The sequence below is a fragment of the Mytilus californianus genome, unplaced genomic scaffold, assembly GCF_021869535.1.
Source record: "Mytilus californianus isolate M0D057914Y unplaced genomic scaffold, xbMytCali1.0.p SCAF_8, whole genome shotgun sequence".
NCBI lineage: Eukaryota > Metazoa > Mollusca > Bivalvia > Mytilida > Mytilidae > Mytilus > Mytilus californianus.
Window position 1 is genome coordinate 42,955,641 of NW_026262734.1, and position 23,372 is coordinate 42,979,012.

General features: G+C 32.2%; 1 protein-coding gene across 1 annotated transcript; it reads right to left on the minus strand.

Moving 5' to 3' along the window:
* Window positions 1-130: 130 nt before the first annotated feature.
* LOC127710996 (zinc finger protein 595-like) lies at window positions 131-22,141 on the minus strand. Its single transcript, XM_052216937.1, has 5 exons — window positions 22,072-22,141; window positions 13,851-14,888; window positions 11,666-11,739; window positions 3,179-3,258; window positions 131-1,790 (listed from the first exon to the last, which is right to left on the minus strand). The coding sequence occupies exons 2-5, from the start codon at window positions 14,877-14,879 to the stop codon at window positions 868-870; spliced, it is 2,106 nt and encodes a 701-aa protein (XP_052072897.1). The 5' UTR covers window positions 14,880-14,888; window positions 22,072-22,141; the 3' UTR covers window positions 131-867.
* Between the last annotated feature and the right edge of the window lie 1,231 nt (window positions 22,142-23,372).

The following is a 23,372-nucleotide window of genomic DNA, read 5'->3' on the forward strand; positions in this document are numbered from 1 at the left end:
AAGCCGAAGTAGTGATGTCTGCTGTTATACTTAGAGACTATAATACTTTAATAGACCTTGAGGTAAAAATGAAAAGATCACAATTGCATCATATTTTATTTGGAATTCAAAATGATTATACAACCATTACAGCAAATAAATCAAATGATACTACTATAAATGATAAATGTGTGAATATTTATTTAATGTTAATATAATGCTCAGTAAATTTATTCATTAATTTGTTAGATATATAATTTTTTTGTCACAACTATGATTCACTAAGTTTTCCTATCACTCATTTTGATATAATATAAATGCAATCTTTGTTTGCCTTTATATTATATCAAAATTAGTACTACTAAATGGAAAGTGATAATCGTCACAAAGGTGCTCTTTCCTGAAGAGGTGCATTAAATCACAAATAATATACTATGCAGCCATGTTGTCACAAATGGCTAAGTCTCCCTTATATTTAGTTGTGCTCTAGTATACTGCAATTTATTACAGAAAAATCACTTAACTGTCTTACTCAGTATCATATTTTTTTCAAATAGTTTAAGGCAGGAGTATGCAAGATTTTTTATGACATCTATAAGACCTACAAGCTATCTGCTTTATTTTAAATGATTTTTATGGCGTTTGTAAGATCTAATCCATTTCTTTATAAAACAAGATTTTTTTATGACGTTATAAATAAGAGCTAGTCCATTCGATTTGTCAGGACGTTTATAAGACCTAGTCTCTTACTTTAAAATACAAGATGTCTGATGACGTTATAAAACCTAGTCCATTTCTTTATAACACAAAATGTTTTATGACGTTTATAAGACCTAGTCCATTCCTGTATTACATTAAATTTTTGAAGACTTTTATAAGACTTGTCTCTTACTTTAATATACAAGATTTCTGATGTCGTTTATAAGACCTAGTCCATGCAAATGTTTTCCCACAATGGCAAATGATCTGTTGTTTCTTATGCTTCCCCTTTATATGTTCCTGCAGGAAACGTAAACTTTTGGAAATTGTACCACAGTATTCACACCTATATTCTTGTTTTTCTTCTTCAGGTGAAAACCTGCATTCCCTTTTATGTCTGTCTAAGGATGTTTTATACGAAAACCCTTTATTACAATGGTCACAAATGTGGTCACGCTTGTTCAGATGCACACTATTTCTGTGCCCTTGGTAGTGCATATGTGTACTGAAGCTTTTTCCGCAATCCTGGCATAAAAAACGTTGATTTCCTTTATGTCTCCTTATATGCACATGCAACCCTGAACTAGACATAAAGGTTTTACCACAGGTATCACAAACATAAGGTTCTGTATGTCGTAAAACATGATTTTTTAATGCCCATACTTCTGTGAATTTAGCAGGACAAGATGGGCACTGCAAATAATGGCCGTGAGTACGCTCGTGACGTCGCAAAGAGCGTTTACCAACAATAATATCACATAATTTGCACTTTACTTTTTCGTCCATGTTTGTCCTACCCTTTGATAAATCCTTAGCAGTGTTCAAAGGGTCCTTCGTGTCTACAATGGAAGTTTCATCCTGTTGAATTCCAGATAATGAGGGTAGAATGTTTGCAATCTCTAATATTTGTTCTAAATTTTCTAATGGTTGTGCATCTAAAATATCGAAGTCCTGATTTTCTGATGATGTAGTTGTTTTATTTGGAATCTTTCCTGTACATGATTGTCTTGTTCTCTCAGTGCCAGTAGACGTTCGATCACCGTTAATTTTAGTTTTCCATAATTCTCTGTTACTTTTGGATAAAGTGGTCAGTTGAGATGTTGGTGAATTATCTGTGAGAAAAAAAGATCAAGACCTGTCATAATTATTCAAATGCAAAAATATACAACAATTATCATAAGATTCACACACTAACATATAAATAGCAGTATCTAGATTTCCTTAAGCCGTCTCCCTGTGTAATTTTCTTAAGGTTATGACATGCGATATAATCGATCAAACTCACATTGACATTACAATCTGATATAATTAACACACTTTTCTTAAAATAAGTACCACTTGTTTTAGTGTGTTTTACAGCATTGACGAGAATAATTTATACGGAGTTTTTTTATCTGATAATTTATGTCTTTTTAAATTTTCCTTACTTTATACTCACAACATCCTTTTCATAAAACCACCATACTAAAACCGAAACTATTTGTAAATATATATTTGAATAAATAAAAACAAGAGACATTTATTTATTTGTTAACTTTTTCCCTTTGTTATCTACTGCAAAAACAAGTAGCACGTCTATGCTTCCAGTAGTCAATTATTCGATATGAACTATCACTGAATATGTATATTTGAGTTATCTAAAATTTGATTCAAATGTTCATTGCGGAAAAAAATAGATATGAGGTGGATGTTGATGTGGATGCAAAAAAAATCTCCAGATACATATGGAAACAGTTACATGCATCAACAACATTAATGGTACTAACTTTACTGAATCAGATGAGCATTTCGACAATAAATGTCTCTATAGTGATGCTCGAGGCCGAACTATTTGAAGAACCAAATCTTATTAAAACATGAAGAGCTTATAAACTAAAAAGACCAAAAAAGAATAGCCAAAGCCGGGCAAGGAATCACAGCTTCCCATGAGGGAGACATATTCCTTAATTTAAAATAATTTCCAAAATTTTGTAACAGCAAATTTCAATAACATAATATCCGTATGTTCATGCTACTGGGCTGGTAATAACATCTGGGACTAACAGTCCAACAACAAAGGTATCGACCAAGTGGCAATAATAACATTAAAGGTACCATTTTTTTTGCAAAGTTGATTTTATACATCCATGTTTGTCTATACAAAGTACCAGCGCTTCTGTTGACCATTTCCGTCTTCATTAAGATAAACCATTTGTAAAAGATTACCCTATTGATTGTATTTACTTCAGCATTGCTCATTAATAATATTCAACGTTTACTGCTTCAGGTGCTGACATTTATGTGTTAGTTCTAAATTGTTATATGAAACACTTGGAATAGACATTGTCATCTCCCTGATACAAAGCTGTTCCGTTTATGCTTTCTTTTTGGTTTTCTTTTCTGTTATTGTTTGCACTTTTAATGTCCAGTATTTGGTTTTAAGCAACAATGACGAGAAACAATTATTAAATTAGGCAAACATATAGTGCTTCCAGTTAGTTTTTTAGTTCTGAATTCATACCTGTGTTTGCATCTTTTCTTTTGATAAGTTTCAAAGTACTGGATAAGATGCTTGGTGGATGAGGTTCATCACTGTCGGATCTAAATCAAATATACAAAATTTTAGTGTTGATGTTTTGTTAATTGGATGAAAATTATATGTAATTCAACTGACTAAAATAGCATTTTAAATAATAAAACAGGCATGGCGATTCTCCTTGATTTGTTTCACTCACAGATTCAAAATCAGAAAGCTTTTTGAAACCTTCTGGATTGAGTATCACAGGATTTTAATGTTATAATTTTTCAACCATTTAAAACGTTTACATAATATCAAAATGTTATTCTAAGGAACACAATGTGGCGGAAGGCAATGTTGAAACAACATAGCATTGATATTTGTAGGACAATGCCGCTTTACTTCTAATATATAATATAATATTGTGGGATGGGGGTAGAGAAGGGGTAAGTATGAAAATTTGCTAAATTAATCAATATTGCACAGCTGAATGTTTAATGTATCAGAATTTAATAATTTGATCAGAAAAAAATAGTTGTTAAATACTTGAAATTATATATGAATCTGACATTGTAAATTGGAGTAACGATTATGCTGAGGGACATAAAAGTAGTCATGGTGTCAAACAAGTTGATGTAAAATTTTCTATAACTGTTATACTATTAGTTATAATAAACCTAGTTAATATACAGAAATTGATCTTCCCTCTAACTGTATCTCACAGTGTTCGATGGTTTGTAATTTGACAATTACCAATCATTAAAGATTGTATTGGTTTTTCTACCTCCAGGTATATACTGCCTTAGCCTTTTTTTGGAATTTTCGGTTTTAAATGCTCTTCAACTTCGTATTTGATTTGATTTGATTCGAGCGTCACTCATGAGTCTAACGTAAACCAAACGTGCGTCTAGCGTACACAATTATCAACCTGGTATCTCTGATGACTTTTTAACCTAAATGCCTAATGCTATCCCTGTGAGTTTGATATTTTTTTTTTTGCTTTATAATTTCGATTTTATAAATTTGAAAAAAAGTAATCGAAATCGTCTGAACCCAGCAACCCGTCAATCTTTGCAAGAAATTCAATTGTTGACAATGTTACCTTATTCAGTTTAAGAATTAAAAAAAAAAACGAACCTGTAATTAATTTGAAGTAAGGGGCTTGTACAATATTCAAAATGTCTAAAAACATAATATCCTAAGAGTTAAAAAATGTGGGTAACTTGATAAATTAAAATTTTCTAAATCCATCAGCGCCATCTACATGATCTAGATCGGAAATGTACAGAAATGAAGTTTGATTTATTAATGAAACTAATTATCACGTAACAGAAAAAAAAAAACTCTACATGACAGGCTACTAAAATACAATTTTTACAATGTTAATAAGGTTTAGTAAAAGCAGCAATGTTAGTTAGTCAGCGGGATTAGTGGGTGCAACTTTGAAACTAAGATCTTTTTCGGAGATTGTGGCCAGAATTAGGATATTTCAGGGGGAAATACTTCATAAGAATTTAACACCAAAAAAAAAAAAAATACAAATGGACGACTGGACTGTCACGTAGTTGTGGCAATCCTTCACAGAGGCCAATTACAATGACAAGTCTAATCATGTAGACATATGACAGAGAAACATTTAATTTTAACAAAACGCTTGATATTTGCAAAAAATCTATCAACATTTTCGTCAACATTTTCAAAGCTAAATATATAAGAGTCATGAGTATTTAACCGATGAATGTTCAGATCTCGTTAATCCGATCAGATCATACCAAAATCGAGGTAAAAACCAAACCTGAGGGAATTGCATGAACAACAAAAGGAGTTAACAGAAGATATGCTATGATTGCCAATGATATAAATCTCCACTAGAGACCAAATGATATAGAAGTTACTAGCTATAGGTCACCATGGTACGGCCTTCAACAAAGTGCAAAACTCATACCACATAGTAAGTAATAAAGGCCCCCAAATGACAAATGTAAACCAATTCAAACGAGGAAACCAACGGCCTGGTTTATGTGCAAAACAACAAACGAAAAACAAATATGATATACAGTAACAAACGATAACCAGTAAATTACATGCTCCTGGTTTAGGACAGACACATAGAGAATGCATGTATTACCATGCGAATCCACACTCTGCCATCATGTGACAATTGGTAAATTACAGATCAGACGACTATTCTTGTATCTAAAAGGCCAAGAACAGTTTTATGGAGATTGTAAATCATGTTGCACATTTTTTAATGTGTACACTGTTCGGATTTTTCAATATCAATAACCAGGTTTTCAAAATTAACTAGTTCAACCAACACATGATACAGTGTTCCAGCTACCTTATAGCACATCAAAGTACTTAATTTTCGTGGGAGTAAGGCAATGTGAACACTAGGTCAATATTGCTGCTGATAGATTGATTGTCCCGAGGGTTGTATCAGTCCAGTAGACAGTCAAACCTTTCCAACATTTTCCGTTGATAAGTTCAGAAATTATTATAAAACCTAAAATACCATCTATCTCAGGCAAAGTTGACCTTAGATGAATTAGGTTATTGTGTTTATTCCCCCTTTGGTTGTATAGATCTTCACATACATGTACCTATATATAATTTGCTTTTTCTTTAAACCTGGGACTTTTACACTACAAACGTTTATACATTAGTCCTAGGTTTGAATGTTCCTGACGCACCAAATTTATAAATGTATATTTCATGTTCCTCTTGTCGTAGCCATAACTTTGCCCTCATTTTCTCAGATGTGATAACAAATATTATAAAAAGCAATTTACCGCCGAATTTTTGGCACAATAGTGGCACATCTGCAGGGACTGTTATACTGCAAACACTTAAAGAACGCCAGAGCACCCTTTCCCATCGATTGTGACAATCAAACGTTTTTATGTGTAGTGTTTTGTGTCTGTTTTCATTTGACATATGATTTTGATTGCATCCTTGGTATCTTCTCCATACCCTATTCATAGATTCTTATTTCGATAATTATTTTGTTCAAATATTTCTGCATTATCAAATATATCTTTTGCCAGCACAACAAATGTCCTGTCATATACCAGATTCATTAAAATTAATCTAAATAGTAAAATAAACTGCAGTACGGTTACTTACAGCTGTTTACAATTAGACTCTGGTGGGTAGTTGTCTCGTTGGCAATCATACCACATATCCTTATTTTTATATCAAGTCTAAAACTCATTTACCAACCAATATAACGATTCTTCAAGTTTTGAATGTTAACAAGTTAAAATGTTAATGCAAAGATCTCAAAATTATGCTCTTTTGAATTTTTGCATTTCTCCCTAAATGCAATATGTTTGAAGGCCTAGAACAAATATGTAATTCAAAAGTAAAATCACAAAAATACTGACTCCCAGGAAAATTCAAAACGGGAAGTCCATTATCAAATGGCAAAATCAAAAGCTCAAACACATCAAACGAATGGAAAACAACTGTCATATTCCTGACTTGGCACAGGCATTTCCTAATGTAGAAATTGGTGGATTAAACCTGGTTTTATAGCTACCTAAACCTCTCAATAGTATGGCAGTTGCATAGAATTCCATTATATTGACAACAATATGTGAGCAAAACAAACAGAAAAAATAGGGGAATTTGTCAAAAATTGGGGTGAAGCAGTCAATATTGTGTTAAAATCTTTATCACTATAAAAATAAACAATTATGTCAACAAAGAAAAATAAAATGGCATATATACACTTTATAGACAAAGAACATACGCAAAAATGAAAGACAAGAATATAAAAAATGACAATAGCACAATAAAACAATGGAGGGATGTATAAATACCGAGCCACGCCAAAAGGATATTACCATAAATGGACTAAACAGTAACAGTAACAGTTAAACATATACAAAGACAACAAAATGAACACTATAACACGTAATTAAGATGAAAAACAACGTTAGTACCTAAAATCTATACTTTGAGACCACCATGTATCATTTGCGAAGTTGATTCGGAGTATTTATCATCAAGATTTTGGTATCTTCCGATGAACTTTTTCAGAAAAAGGACGAGACGTTCTTTGACATAACCCTGGTTCATCAACTTTCTGCTCAGACACTGGTGATGTTTCATAAAGTGTGAGTAGCAGCTGCCAGCTCTTGAATACCGAATTACTACATTGTAATTTTCGAAAGAAATCGGGAGTGAAATAGGTGACCTTGTCATACATTGTCCTATAGTGTTGAAGTTGGGAAGAAAAGTTATTGGTGTTTAAAAAAATTCAATCAAAACATTAAGTTTATGTTAACTGCAAAAATAGTCCATTCATCAGTTAAAAAAAAATATCAAAATTTGACTATCAAATTTCCAAGTTCAGTGAATCATGAAATTGAGGTAACATCGTAATTTGGTATACAAGTAAAAAAGTTCACATCATGATGAACATGTATGTACAAATTACCAACAAGTTTCAAACTGTTGTGACTCAACTTCATGGTAAACAACCATGACAAAAAAAATTATGCTGATACAGGATTGATGGACGATCGGAATTATCATGATTATGGGTTGACAAACTTAAGAAGACCAAAACACAATACCTCTCTACTATCAGAGGCAGGACATTACTACCAAACACACGCTCTAAATATCAAAGTTTTCTCTACTATCAGAGGCAGGACATTATACCAAACACAAGCTCTTAATATCAAAGTTTTCTCTACTATCAGAGGCAGGACATTACTACCAAACACAAGCTCTTAATATCAAAGTTTTAGCATGTTTAAGAACAAGCTGACATTGAGCTTAATATTCATATTTTTGGGTTTATAATGAACAACATTAACAAAAAACAAATTTATTTTAGGTAGTTTTAATCAAACATTATGCTATTGTGCACATTTTTCGTACACTTTTTTAGATGATATGCCAATGAAGATCTCCATTTAAAGTCCTTTCCACAATATTCACAGGTCTTTCTTTTTAAATTGTGCTCAACATAAGTATGTTCTCGAAGCGCATCTTTTGATCCATATATAACGTGGCAGATGTTACACTCAAATTTTGTTTCTTCTTCTAGTATTTTCTGGCTATTTCTATGATGCGCCTTCTTATGCTGTAAAAGAGACTTGCGGTACTGAAATGAAGCATCACACTGGTCACATTTTTCTATTAACAAATTGTTTTGTAACGAAATGTGACCTTTAAAGTTATATAAAGTTCCAAAACTTTTTCCACACACATTACATACCGTGATTTGAATGACTTTCCACATGAGCTACATAGATATATTTTTGGTTTTGACCTTTGTTCGGAATTTATTGACGGGTCAACATTTAACTTGTGTCCTAAATTGTTAATTGTCTCTGTATGACAAGTATGTACTTTACGTAAATGTTTGTAATAATAACATTTAATACTTGTTATATATTTACAAAGTGTACATGTGTATATTTCCTGGATGGATGGATTTTCAACTACTACATCCGGAAGTCTATCAAATTCAATAGAGTCATCTATTGGTATATTTGAATTCCTGCAAGAGAAAAAATTGAATATTATTGTTTTTTAAATAAAGAGGTACTCTGAAGGAGATGGGAAAACAGATATGGATTATATAGTCCATAGTTAGCGTTTTGTAGACGGTTATTTGCTGTTGTTTGGTTTTCTTCTTCCCAAGGTTGTGTCAATCTGTCTTCAATTGAGTTTGGTTGCTGCTTTACAGGTTAGACTACTCTTCTGGTTTATCATGTTCATCTGCAATTTGTACAATTTTCCTTTGATCCTACTGCCTAATATTTGTTTAGATCGTGAACAGGACTTGATACTCGAAAAATATTAGGCAATGACGTCACGTATCAATGCAGCAATGTTGCCTGTTCATGTCCATCCCCATCAGTTTATCATTGAAATTGTAGGTGACTTCATTCATACAACCAAACAACTATCACAACATTTTGTATGCGTGAAAGTAGTTTTACTTTTTAATTCATTTTATTTCATATTCTCAACCAAAAACACATATTGTTAAAACATTGTATGGCCTATAACAATGAGAAAATCCCTCACCGTATAGTTGGCTATAAAAGGTCCCGATATGAATAATGTGAAACAATTCAAATGAGAAAACTAACAGCCTAATTTATAACAAGACAATACTAGTACTCAAAAAACAAAAATGACAGATATGAACCAACAACAACCACTGTACTACAGGCTCCTGACTAGGGACAGGCACATGAAGAATGTGGCGGTGTCAAACATGTAAATGAACGCTCAACCATATCCCCAACCTGGGACAGTAGTGTAACAGTACACCATGAGAACAAACTGTAAAAATCAGTTGCAATTGGCTCAACTTACAAGATCGGTACGATGGATAGGGATAAAAACTTAACAAAATTTAATACAGGTAGGTAAGATGAAGGAGGGGGAATTTGGATAGTAATTGGAAAATGGGGGTATGTTGGATAGGGGTAGAAATTTGATAGGCAACAACCCAATGTGGAACCCTCAAAGAGCTGTTGCAAGTGTTCTTTTAAAGTGCGACAAGGGTAGTGCTCACCCTACAACAAGCATCATATTTCACATCCCCCTTCTGACATGGATACATTATTATTTTCCAAAGGAACCTCAGACTTTAGCTAAGGTTTTACAGAAATGACTACAAAATCCATGTTTTGGCAAAAAAAATCACTTAAATCAAAATAGCAGGTTCACAATTTCATTTTTTTTTTATTTGTTGTTGAATTTTGTAAAGCTGTTTTCAAAGAACTTTGCAGATTAACAAAAAAATGTGATGGGGACAACGATGAAAGACAACAGAATTGAAAAATAACACAGTAACACCAGCTGTAAGCTGTCTGGCCACACAATAATATTTTATGTAAGCTGCATACCTACCTACATAAGCCATTCTGTGCTCTAATTTAGTATGTTGATATTGCATCCAGCAGGTGTCAGCTCTAACCAGTTTCACGAAAGTCGGTTAAAATGACTGCATCTTTGTGTATCCAAGACATTAAACAACATTTTTTGCAAATCATTTTCTATCTTTGACATACAGAGTTAATCGCCATCCTCAGTCCCTGCTTATGAAGTTATGTAAAGTTTTATCAATATCTGTCAAGCTGTTCAAAAGGAGTTGGGCTTACATGACATTACTATTACATATCGCAATTTGGAGAAAGTAAGTTTGATTATCTCCCCTTTTCAATGTATGGTCAAGATTACGTGTATATTCCTATATCTAATTTTCTTCTTCCACCACTTTTTTGTTTGTTTTGCAACATGTTGGCGACATATTTGGTATATATATGCATATCAAACAGTATTTGTGCTTTGAAAACTCTCCCCTTCAAGTAAACACTTTATATTTATCTCCCATGACACTGTTTTTGTGTGAAAATTCTTTTTTAAATTAGAGTGTTAGATGTTTTGGTCAATTTTGATCCAGTAAACTCTAATAATATCTCCTTTAAATTTTTAATAAGCAGTAACCCAGAAGCTGTAAGATGTAAAAACCTAGGGTCTTCTGATCTGAAATACTTGGGCAAAAACTTGAAAATGCAGGTCAAGGTCAAAGTTGAAGGTCAATGTCATGTTCTAACTTTTGACCTTTGCTTGTGATTGTATCTCTTCTGAGGCTTAACTTTAAGAGATAAATTTGCTGATACTTCAAAATAAAGAAAAAGTTACCATGGTGTTAAATTTTTTTTCCATATCAATGTTATCTGCATGATCTGAATAGAATTTATAATAGAATGTATTATCAAATATGGTGCTGTAATTTTAGTGAAACTTGCTATTTTAAATCCCATGGTGCTTTTCGCAAATTCTGGGAAGAACACTAATCTGTATCCAAAATCAATGAAATGAAGTAAAGAGAGTTATGATAAGAATCATTAATTTACATGTAAAAAGATGCTTGGGATGCATGATTTACAAAAATGATAACCCATTATTAGTATTACACAGATAGTTTTAGACACTGCCATTTAGGAGATAACTGTATTGTATTTTAATTATAAACGGCATCAATTGATGATTTAATGGTCGCAAATTAAGTTTACTGGCCACGCGTTATCGGAGCCAGTAAACGGGTATTTGCGACCATCAAATCACCAATTGATGCCGTCGGAGCTTAAAATACAATATTGTTATCTCCATTCTAATGAAACTGACAGAAAACAACGTCAAATCATATATTTAAAATCTGTCATACGCCATCTGCGCTTGCTCCTACGTTTTCATAGCATCAAATGTGAATTGATGCCATGAAAATTGGTGATGTTATCCAATCAAAATGAACGTTACAAACGATGTTGCATTAGAATTTCATATTTCTTATTTCAAAATGCTGAACCAAAGACTTTTCAAATGCTTCCCATTGGGTAAGAAACAATTTTCATGGACATCACTGCACCATTTAACATAAAACAGCAATCGTATCACAGAAGTTTACAAAAACAAACAAAAAAACTTTATCTAAAAGATAAGAATACTTACAGTTGAATGTGTTCTTGGAAAGGTTCGCCTTGTGTTATATACATTAGTTCACATTCTTCAGACATGTCTACAGTCTAAAAATAGAATAACATAATGCAAAAATGTCTATATCTAATTTACTATGGTTGTATAAAAGCTTATAAGGTACATGTACATGTACAACTGGTTAGCAAGATTAGAATAACATGCATGTAGAAAATTGTTGGAATAGGAATATGCAAATTTTTTGAAACATACATGTACAGTTTACATGATGTACATTTCCCCTTACAAGAATATTCCAGGAAGAAACTCCAAAAGTGGCTCTAGTGTTTATTTGTTTTAATCTTTTAAAGTGAATGCAGTTAATTGCTCATGATACATTCAAAATTGCTCCAATTAACAGTTGATTATCATGATTATATACATCTATTCCATATGAATCACAAGACGGAGTCATTAATCAGTTGTATCACTCTAAATCAGCATGTTCACCCTTCCTCATCACATGAACATGATGAAAACACTGAGAGTTATAAACATATGACAAACTGAATCACTCTGTCATGTACCGTTACTGTATCAGGGGTTAATTTGACATTTTATTTTCAAAGCCTGTGCTGAAAACATTGGGAAAATTTTATGTAATTTTCCATGAATTAGGTAGGAAAATTTCAGGAGAAACTTTATAAATTTGTAAATTCTGCACATAATTTTAAATTAATTTTCTCTCTGACACGTCAGACTGGCAGTGATTTTGCTAGCGCTCGTCATTTTCGTCATTTACGAAACGCTTTTCAAAATGACGAAAGTACATGTATTCCAAATCAATTTCGTCACTTGAATTTGGAAAGAGTAAAAATATTTTCGCATGAAAATACTATAATTCTACCTGTCTTATTGTTTCTGACAAGTTTATGACCCCCAGCTAATTAACATTTACAACAGGTGTTATAAGTTGTGGTTACAGATAATCCGCTTATCGCCATTGGATGGCCTGGGTCACTAATCCGTTAATTATTTATCAACCTCATAATTGATCATCATAATTATTTTCCCCAGTAAAATCAGTCAGTCGGCATTTCAATTTCAATATTTATCAAACAAGCACAATTTGCAGTTCGTTTGTCGTAGTTTCGTCATTTGAAGAAAATTGTTTTCCCTCGGACAGTTCGCATTTTAATTTCAATATTTCTCAAACGATCACAATTTGCAGTTCGTTTGTCGTAGTTTCATCAAATGAACGTTTTTTCATCATATTTGATATAACTTTTAATCAAAAACTTTCGACAATTTCGATTAAAAAGATAGAACTTTATTCATAGATTCAGAAATGTTTTCACGAGTCAACCAGCCTTCAGGATGAACTGCGCACGCGCGAAAGTATTCCAATGAATTTAAAGACACTAAAACGTAAAATACGAAATAATTAAGTATCAAACTAAACGAGAGAGACAAATATAGTTCTTATTTAGCAAATTTAATTTAAAAAATGATAATTTCCTGCCTTTTAAAACACGAACCACTCCGTAGATGAATCCGGATTCATTCTAAATTTATTATCCACTTGTCACTTTCGTTTTCATTTCATTTGGAAATCGAAAGTAAACGTGATCTAATCATAATAAATTTACAATTTAAAGTCATTAGAATTTTTCCAATAAGGATTTGTACAAATCCTTGGTTCCAACTTTATAGAATTAATTCTAAATATCGCTTTCAAACGTTTTTAAGGATAATGAGTATGAATATGATGAATAATGCAGTGAAATAGTCCTTACAAGTTCATTTATGCTGTGATTCCTGGTTAAAAAAAAATGGATCCCAACTTTTGTTGATTTATCAGATTAGGAAAGTACCCTGAAACTAACTGAAGTGAAATTGTAAACTAGATTTCTAGATCTTATATCCTAATCTTCGTATTAAAGTGCCACAGCAGTCAAATCATGCAGTAACTGCCTAGTATGCCTAAGTCCTTCAAAGTCTGACAAAGATGTATAGATAGTAATATACATCCTAGGTCCCTTGCTGTTACCCAAAATAAGGTTGATTTTCATCCCGCGCAAAAGTGACTAAAGCCCTCAAAATTCTAGCTTAAACCCTGCACTGGGACCTACATTTGGCCTATGATTGAACATGTGTTATAGATTGATGCCTGAGTATTGCCCTATGACCATTGATGACATATAACTGTAGTAGTACCTACCTTAATGCCACAGATTTTCCTGGATGAGATGACAACTTTATGCTGACTATGCATATGATCTAATAGATGACCAAGTTGAGGTCTAAACCAATCACACAAGGGACAAGTAAAAAGACAATGTTCATTTTTCATATGTTTCAAATATTCATTTATCTCCAAAAGTTTGTTACATTTTAAGCACATTCTCTTTTCAATCGTATAAATTTGGTCTGATGAAGTCATTCTTCTGACAAACTCTTGAAGTCTTTTTTCAATTTCATCGTCATCAAGACTTTGGTTATTTTCTGAGAGTCTCAGCATTTTTTGAGGACTTGCAGTTTCACTGTCATCATCTATATCAATCGATCCATCAACTGAAATGGTTTCATCGTGGCTTTCATTCTTCTTTTCTCTTTCATGACCTCTTTTGTTGTTGTCACATGGTGTACTGGATCCATTTCTAACATTTAAGGTAACAGAATCACCAGCAACTTCTTTCTTTACTTCTACAACATAGTCATTATTTTGCTGCATACAAGAATCTTCAAAAGTTTCTGACTCATTGTTTTTGTTAGTAATAAGAGAGACAGGAATAGCAAGCTGTAAAGCCCTTTGGGGACAAAAACCTGAATTATCATCAAGATATGTCACTTCCTGTTTCAAATTCTTGTTCAAAAATTCAAGCTCAGTTTCTACTCCTAAGACAACACTGTCTAAGTCAAGCAACTTGCATAGTTTAATGAATTCACTGATCAACTCCACATCGATTATTATTTCCCCTGTGTACAGGTATCGAACAAGTATTAGTACAATGACACGATCAAATCTACTACAATTATCTATAAAGTTATTAATAGGACTACTTCCATCTTTCAAACCGGTATTACACAGGGGACCAGTAAATGCTTCTAACATCAGTCTGTGAACTGGTACCATTCTTGTTTTGGTACAGATCCATATGTCACATAAACAATCGGCTTGTTGTAATTTATATAATGCTGTAGATAAGGATTCTTTATATCGCGATTCTTTCCACTTTACCTCCTGCATGGTAAACAACTACAAAATATATTTAAAAGGTAATTATTACATTAATAATTGTTTAATAGGGATTCTAACATTTTGACTGAAGACACATGCCAGGTGTTTTATATCATTTTGAAGCATCTACATGCAGTCAGGGGTACTACTTGTACAAGTAATATTTATTTACTTGAAGAAGTAAATATTAATATACTTATATAAGTAGATTTGTATGATACTTATACAAGTGTATTTTATTTACTTGTATAGGTAAAAAAAAATTGGGCTTAGTTATGTCCCTTAGACATTCAGATTTTTTTACTTATACAAGTAAAAAGTCATCCTATGTTCTTTTCTTGAATTCTTAGGACTTCTTTGCTCTAATAGAATTTTTAACTGTATGTCCTTTGCAGATGTCTTTACTAATCATTTAAGTGTAATTTCATGGACAATGAAAATCTCATTTGTCTGTTATCTTCAGAACACTGCTCATTTACAAGCCCCCAAGAGGCAATTTTTGAAGGCCTTGCGCAAATACTTAAGATCTTTGCGCAATCAGTTTCTTTGTTGAATTAATGAGATGAAACATTGAACTCTAATCATGCTATTAATCAAAAATTATGAGCTAACCTGAGAAAAATTGTTAAAGGCATGTTTTTACATCTCAAACTAGAGAATTTTTGTGGGATTGTAAAAAAAATTACTTATACAAGTAAATTTTTGAGAAAATTAAGGGGAGATTATTCAAACATTATAATTAACTTATATAAGTATATTTTATTTACTTCTTCAAGTAAATAAAGATTACTTGTACAAGTAGTACCCCTGACTGACATGTAATTACTGAAGTTGTACCATTTATTTAAGGTTTTGTACACAAAATTGCTTATTTTGAAGAATACTGCTTCTGTTATGGGTACTCTAAGTTTGTCTAAAAGGTGTACTTATCAGTTTTTTAGTTAGAGTTACAATGTAATGGGGCTTTATAGGGGATTATGCGGATGGCAAAATCTGACAACTGCAAAGCCCGTTTTGGGACTTTCCAGTATATTTACTGCTAGACTGGGTATTGCTCAGCAATGAGGATACACATTAGGTTGTTGACTGCGTCTTAGACTGTATTCCTCCCATTGGTCTCAGTACATTCTTTAATCTAGATAGGAATCAATTAAGTGCTTGAAACCCCTTTCAAGCACTGGCGATGTACAATTAGGTTGAAAACGTAACAATAACAAAACATTATTGTTACCGTACATTTAAGACTAATTGCCTGAATGCAAGGTTGGGTTGTGAATCCATTAAATACAAACATAACAATGATATGTGTGTCTACAGTTACATTGTGTTATTGATACGTCAATGCATTTCAATACATGTAATGTTAAAATGCAACCTTTCATTCTAAATTAATTCAAAGATACAATGTTGCATATAAACATGATAAATTGTATATTTTATTTAGGATGGCAAATTCTGCACAACTAGTATGGAGCAAACCATGACTGAAGGTACAGGGCCAAATAATCTCCATGGAAATGAGATATGCCAATGCTAGTAGTCTAGTACAACTGAATGACAAATAACATTGACCTACCACTAGTGGTTCCCAATAAACTGACCTAATCACAAATTAGTAATACATGTAAACTAAGCAGAAGTTTCAAAGTCAATAAACCATGACTTAGGAGGCGGGGCAAAAATAATCTCCTTGGAAATGAGATGTGCCAATGCTAATCACTGCATACCAAATATCATTGACCTACCACTAGTGGTTCCCCATAAAATGACCTAATCACAAACTAATACATTGTTGATGCTGGCGCCTGAAACAATAAGGTAAGTCTCGCTTTTTTTACTCCGTCTTGAGTCAAAAACCAAAGTCTCTTAAAGTTTTAATAAATATAGCGTTATGATAATGCAATGTTACCCTAGACACAAATAGTATGTTTACGTCCGTGATTTATTTGGTTTCTAACCCGACAGCACAATTTGTCCTAACAGTAACAATAATTTTTGTCAGTTACGTTTTCAAAGTAATCTTAGCCATACAGTACCTTCATAATATTGAATTTCTGTTTTATTCTGGCACAGCAAGATTCAATTGATAGTTTGTGTGTGGATGCCTGTTGTTTCTGGGTCATTCATAAATTATATATGAGTATTGTTGACAATAGTGGTATATGTACATGTATATAAACTTCACATACTGGTAAACTATATACAAGTATTGTTGACGAAACTGGTATATAAGTATTGTGGTCCCAAAGTTCAATTGATCCCCTATTTCGATATTTTAGTCTCCCACAATAGACAACTTAAGAGAACAGCTCACTTCTGCTGTTCTCTATCCTCTCATTTCAATATAAAACCTCTTGTTCAAAATATCAACCACTAGTTAATTTGTTCTTCTGTAATAGGCCCTTTCATGGCTATTGCAGCCATGTTGAAAAGGGGGGCAGATGTTCAAATTGGAAGTAAAAATGGTTAAAAAATATGGTAAAACATCATTGAAACAGAACTATGGCAAGCCATTTTACTATTTATTTCAAAGTCAAGATATCTCATATAATATATAAGATAAGATATCTTAGGCCAATTAAAATTAATTGATAGATTTTCATCCCCGCCCGCCCCGATTTTTTTAATTTTCAAAAATTTAAGATTTCCGGATTTTGTTCATTTCCGTTACCAGTAACCGCAGATAATTTCGTTTCATTCAAAACTTCCTGTTTCAAATTACGGTTTTCGTTTTTCTTCCGAGTAATATAAGTCAACATATTCTTTGGCTCAATGATGACAACATTATCTTCTGAGAATATAGATTGATTACTAGAAGGGCATGAAATATTCGGGCGTCAAAGAACGCTAATCGCGGTATGTCACAAATTTCAGTGAATAGAAAACCAGTGGAATTTTTTATTTATACAATACACCTTATCGCTATTTGTCCGCCATTACTGGACATCACACAGGTTCCCGTAAAATTTTGACGTCACAATACAAAATATCTGACGCCACAATCGAAAAGTGATTGTTGTATGACGTCAAAAGTTCAAGCGGGACAGATTCTCGGGTCAGCCGGGAATAGCGAAAAGGTGTATAATAATGACTTTATGTCAGGAAATTTGGACTGTGAATGATATCCAAAGCGTAAAAATCTTGGAACACATTGGTACAAAAACATGAATGGAATAAAGTAATTGACACAAAGACGAACTTGTGCGATTTATGACCGTATATTGAGTACAAAGAATCGGCCAACCTACAACATGTATTATAGCAAGCTCTTAGATTTAACACAAAGCTGTCGTTTTTCGTTGACAAACAGCAAACACCCTATGTCCCCAGCCCCTCAACAGAGTCATTTAACAACTTTTTCTTTTTGGTTAAGTTCATGATTTACATTGTAATTATATTTGCACCTTGAATACATGTAAGAATCTTAAAAGCATCAACCCTAGTATTTTCAACACAGTTTGAGTTTCCATTTCACTCTGTACTCATAATATTTGTGTTGCATACCAATGCATATGCTTCATTTTATGGGCACTACAAATCATAGCTTAGAAAGCAAAATAAATTCATTTAAGAATTTGAAAAATAATCTAGAATTCCTTATATATACATGATGTAACAGAGGTCGACTTAACAAAATTTTAAAGTATGGTCAACAGTCAAGGATATAATATAACTCTATAGGGTTATTAGAGAAAAATAACATACATTTGTTATTGTGGACTAAAAAATCAAAGAACTGTGATAACATATGTATGTTACATGTTTCAAAGGGACAATATACATCATTAGTTTTTGTTAAAATGCATACAAGTTCTATTGATATTACTATTGTCTTTGTGTTTACTTAACTATAAAAAGATATAACAGTTCATAGTTTGCCAATCATGCATAGTACACCTATGTTATTACAGAAAAAATAAGCCTGTAATAACTAAAGGGTGTTATTACAGCTTCTCTACATCTTTCAAAAGCATTTGCTAAGACTTACATCATGCTTAATTACAATGTATTTTTATTCATTTTAAGAAATAATGATCAGAGCATGTAATGAGGTTCTGCGCAAGCTTCCCAGTAATTCCCAAGTGTCTCATATAATAAGTTACATGCCTTTAATAACAAAGCCTTGTTATTACAGCTAAGTTTATCCCTTAAAAGCCTTGTCTCATTGATTTACCATGGTTAAGGAAAAATGTATTAATTTAATTTCAAAGTTAGTTATCAAGGCTATGCATTTAGTTTCTGCGCAAAGTTTCAATAGTTCCCTAGAGCCCACTATAAATTAAAATATTTATGATTTATTTTACAAATAACAAACATATGTTATTACAGATTTAGAAAATTTAAGGATTAAAGAGTAGACAACTCATGAAAGTATCTGTAATAACACATGCAAGATATTTACTGTAATAACCCTATAGAGTTATATCCTTGACTGGTCAATAGGGCCAGTTAGAGCGTAAATTTACTAGCCCAACTCAAATAAAATTTGCCCTAATAATACTATATAAGTGAAAATATATTCAAATGTAATGGCCAATGGGGCCAGTAGTCTTTATGTTCAACTGGCTCTATTGAAATTCTACTGGCCTTTGGCCAGCGGCCAGTGCTTAAGTCGACCCCTGTGTAATCTTTTTATTACCTTTGTATATCAACAACACGTCACAAAAGGGTTTAGGAGGAAATAAAAATTAAAAAATTAAATCCTCCCACCATGTCCACCCGCCCCATTTAAAAAAAAAAATCTGGATGAAAATCTACTAATTAATTTTAGTTGGCCTTATATAGTCCATAAGATATCTTATATAGTTTATAAGATATCTTATATAGTCTATAAGATATCTTATATAGTTTATAAGATATCTCATATAGCTTATAAGATATCTCATATAATTTATAAGATATCTTGTAAAGAAAATTATATGAGATATCTTATAAATCATATGCGATATCTTATTAATTATATGCGATATCTTATAAATTATACATGTTATACATGTTATATGAGATATCTTATAAACTATATAAAATATCTTATAAACTATACACATGATACATGCTATATACAGTACACACAGAGAGGATGTAATCTCATACTCCCTACACTGTGTAAAAACTTGGTTTCACACCAAGAGACTCCAGCAACTCTCTCCAAATCTTGGGAGGAAATTGGGAGAAACTTGGAGTAATTCCTCCCTAAAACTCCTGAATTGTTTATTACCTTGGTGTGGTTTCTCCCAACAACATGATTTTTATTGCTATGATTACCTTTGAAGTGTGCCAGTAGTTGATGACTACAATAAACATTTCTTGTGTTTCCTGTCATTAAATGACAGTCACAAAAATGATGAAAAGTGTGAGATTTGTTAAATTTAATCAGAGACATATTATAATCTGATTTTATTAAAGAATCCTGTACAACTTTATTTATTAAAATTATATTCAGCATTTGTTCTGACAGTGTTGGTTTTTCATACCTAAGAAACATGTATAAAACAAACAAAACATCACCTGTAAGTGGAGTATTATTAATAGAAAATAAAGACATATATTTTAATTGAATTTATTCAATCGTTTTTTCTAAATTTAAATGATAAGAAATAAAGGAAGATTATATAAATATAATATATATATGTAATTTATCTACACTATTTTATTTTATTCATTATTTTTTTTTTGTATCATTACTATTATTTTTTAAACCATGTATATACTAATATCTATATGTTTAAACTGACTATAAATACAACTTATTGTAAATATCAAGTTGCCATTCTTGATTATGAGATTATGAAAGAATGTAAATAATTTTCCAATCTAAAAATACATATTTGTATAAAAATTTTAAAAATCATTTCGTTAACCTTTTTTTATAGCTTTCAGAAATAAAACTAAATAGGAAATGATTGAAATAGGAAGAAGTGAGAGAATAGATGACCTGTAATTATGTCACTGTCAGACCATGCAGTCGTGCTTTGTCGATTTTTATTACTCTTACCTGCAATCAACAGGTCATAAAACCCTCCCAGATGGGAGTAATTACTTGGTGTTTTTTGGGAGAGAAATCTGTGTTTCACTTTATAAAAGTTTATAAGATATCTTATATAAGATATCTCATTAAATATATAAGATATCTCATATAATATAAGATATCTTATATAATCTAGTTTTTATAAGATATATTATATAATCTAGTTTTTATAAGATATTTAATCTAGTTTTTATAAGATCATGAAGATATGTAATATAATCTAGTTTTTATAAGATATATTATATAATCTAGTTTTTATAAGATATATTATATAATCTAGTTTTTATAAGATATCTTATAAACTTTGTAAAATATCTTATATACAATGTACTTTATAAGATTAAGATATATGTTTATAAGTTTATTAGGTATCTTGAAGTTAAAGTTTAGACTACTTATAACACTACTGTGTTATAGTAGTCTCAGGTTAGAATGAATAGTAAAATGGCCACACAGAACAGTTGCTTGGAAACATGCAAAGGATTTCTGGTAATTGCATACTATTCCCACCAATATCAAAAAAATCTGCCCCCTTTTCAATATGGCTGTAATTATAACTATGAACTGGCCTATACCAACAAATTTGTTCCAAAAAGCACAGAACTTCCTTATTTTACTTCATTGATTAATCATTGTAAGGGAGCTACCATTTGATTTTTATGGGGGCTAGTATGAAATTTTAAAAAAATAGGCAGGACAGGAGTGTTGTGTAAAAAAAAAGGCAGGATGAGACACTTTGCAAAAAAAAGGGGCAGGATGACAATTTATGTAAAAAAAAGTCAGGATAAACTAAAAAAAAAGGCACGACCGAGTAGAGTGAAAAATAAAAAGGCAGGACAAAGATTACAAACTAAAAAAATGCAGGACAAAATTTTTCATCCTAGCGCCCCATAAAAATCAAATGCCAGCTCCCTAAATATGACAAGCATAGAACATAATTTAATCATCAGACTGCTTGATGGTGTAGTGCATATATAAGCAAGAAGAATAATGCTTGAAATATCAACAACAAAACTCTTCGACTTCGCAAAATTATAGGGGGGGCGGTGACATTTAGACCATTGGTCCCAAATTGTGACATGACATGATGCCTTTGCATGTATAACCATGTTTTATTCCCCTCTCACTTTCCATTTTCATTTAATTGTTTTACACTATGTTCTTAAACCTTACCTAAACCTGTAAATATTAATTTTCAGTGTATTTTTGTTTGGACCGGAAGCAATTTCAGTGGTGCATTTAGGGGAGATAATACAGACTGAAAGTAAATTGTGGCGGGAAATATAAATTCCGGACAGGCTAACGATCGGTTATTTTGAGTTAGAGACCGAGGATTGATTTTAGTAAAAGTTCCAGTTTAAACAGTGGCGGATCCAGAAGGGGGCGTAGAGGGCGTACGCCCCCCCTTTGCTTGCACTTTTTTTTTTTTTTTTTTGTAAAATGATTAATCAGACTAGACTTTGTGAACTTTGCCATTTCCCGTGTATTTAATTTTTATGCGACAATTCTTTACTTATAAAGATATTTTTCGCTCGTATTTTACTGTAATATATTATTGATTGTGTCAAAGTCATGTGATTCTCTACGGTGGAGTTGACCAGTTCGTCGAAAAAAAGTCACTCAGTCATTTTGAAATTCAAATTACAGTAACACATTGCTTAGGCTGAGGATGACAAGCATGACGCCTTCAAAGCGACAAAGTATTGAGCAAGAACGTATTGACTTCTATTTCACAATTCCACCCAACAGAAAGTTATACTCTATTACACTCTCATGAAAAAAAAAGTTCCACAGCAATATTATTTACCTACGAAAACATGTTTAACCCCACACGCCCCAGCCCATTAATAATATTGATGAATAGTGATCCGCAGTCAGTAAGCTCTAGATATACATTTAAAGTCTAAGGTACGGACCATTTGATCTGAAGGGGCAGTCTGAGATATTTTAGAGAAAAAATTATGACCCTGATTTTTGCCTTAAACAAAAATTCTGGCCGTATCTGGATTGAAAACAATAATCTTGTCCACTTTTTTGCTATTAGAAAAAAATATTTTCAATAGAATTATTTAGCATTAAATGAACATGATGAATAAAAAACGGGCGTAATTTTTTTTTTTTTTTTAGGGGGGGGGGGGGGGGGTTGCATGTGAATCCCATGTCTGACCGGAATGTCTGTTTCGCCGAACTTATATACTGAATACTTTTTCAGGTCCGACTGCAACCTGCCTGCTGGGTGTGGCCTATATGTCTCCATGTGTCGACCGTCATTCACAACTTCATTGTCATTTCCGACTCATTCGTAGCCTCTGGTTGATTTGGAACCCCTCACTTCCCTTGTTGGGTGAAACATTTCAACCAAACATTTGGATGAAAATTGCTTGTTTGTCTTTCTTCGTGTCGGTCGTATTGTAAATTTCATTGAATAGCCGTATATCTTGTTTACAACAAGAAATCTGTGAGGTTATGCTAAC

Bases quoted from the DNA above. Each gene is read 5' to 3' on its own strand.
- LOC127710996 (XM_052216937.1), bottom strand. From the start codon at position 14,879: ATGCAGGAGGTAAAGTGGAAAGAATCGCGATATAAAGAATCCTTATCT. The intron at 11,740-13,850 runs GTAGGTACTACT...TTCTATTTTTAG, and splicing joins GGAAAATCTGTGGCATTAAG to ACTGTAGACATGTCTGAAGA. The intron at 1,791-3,178 runs GTATGAATTCAG...TTTTTCTCACAG, and splicing joins AAGAAAAGATGCAAACACAG to ATAATTCACCAACATCTCAA.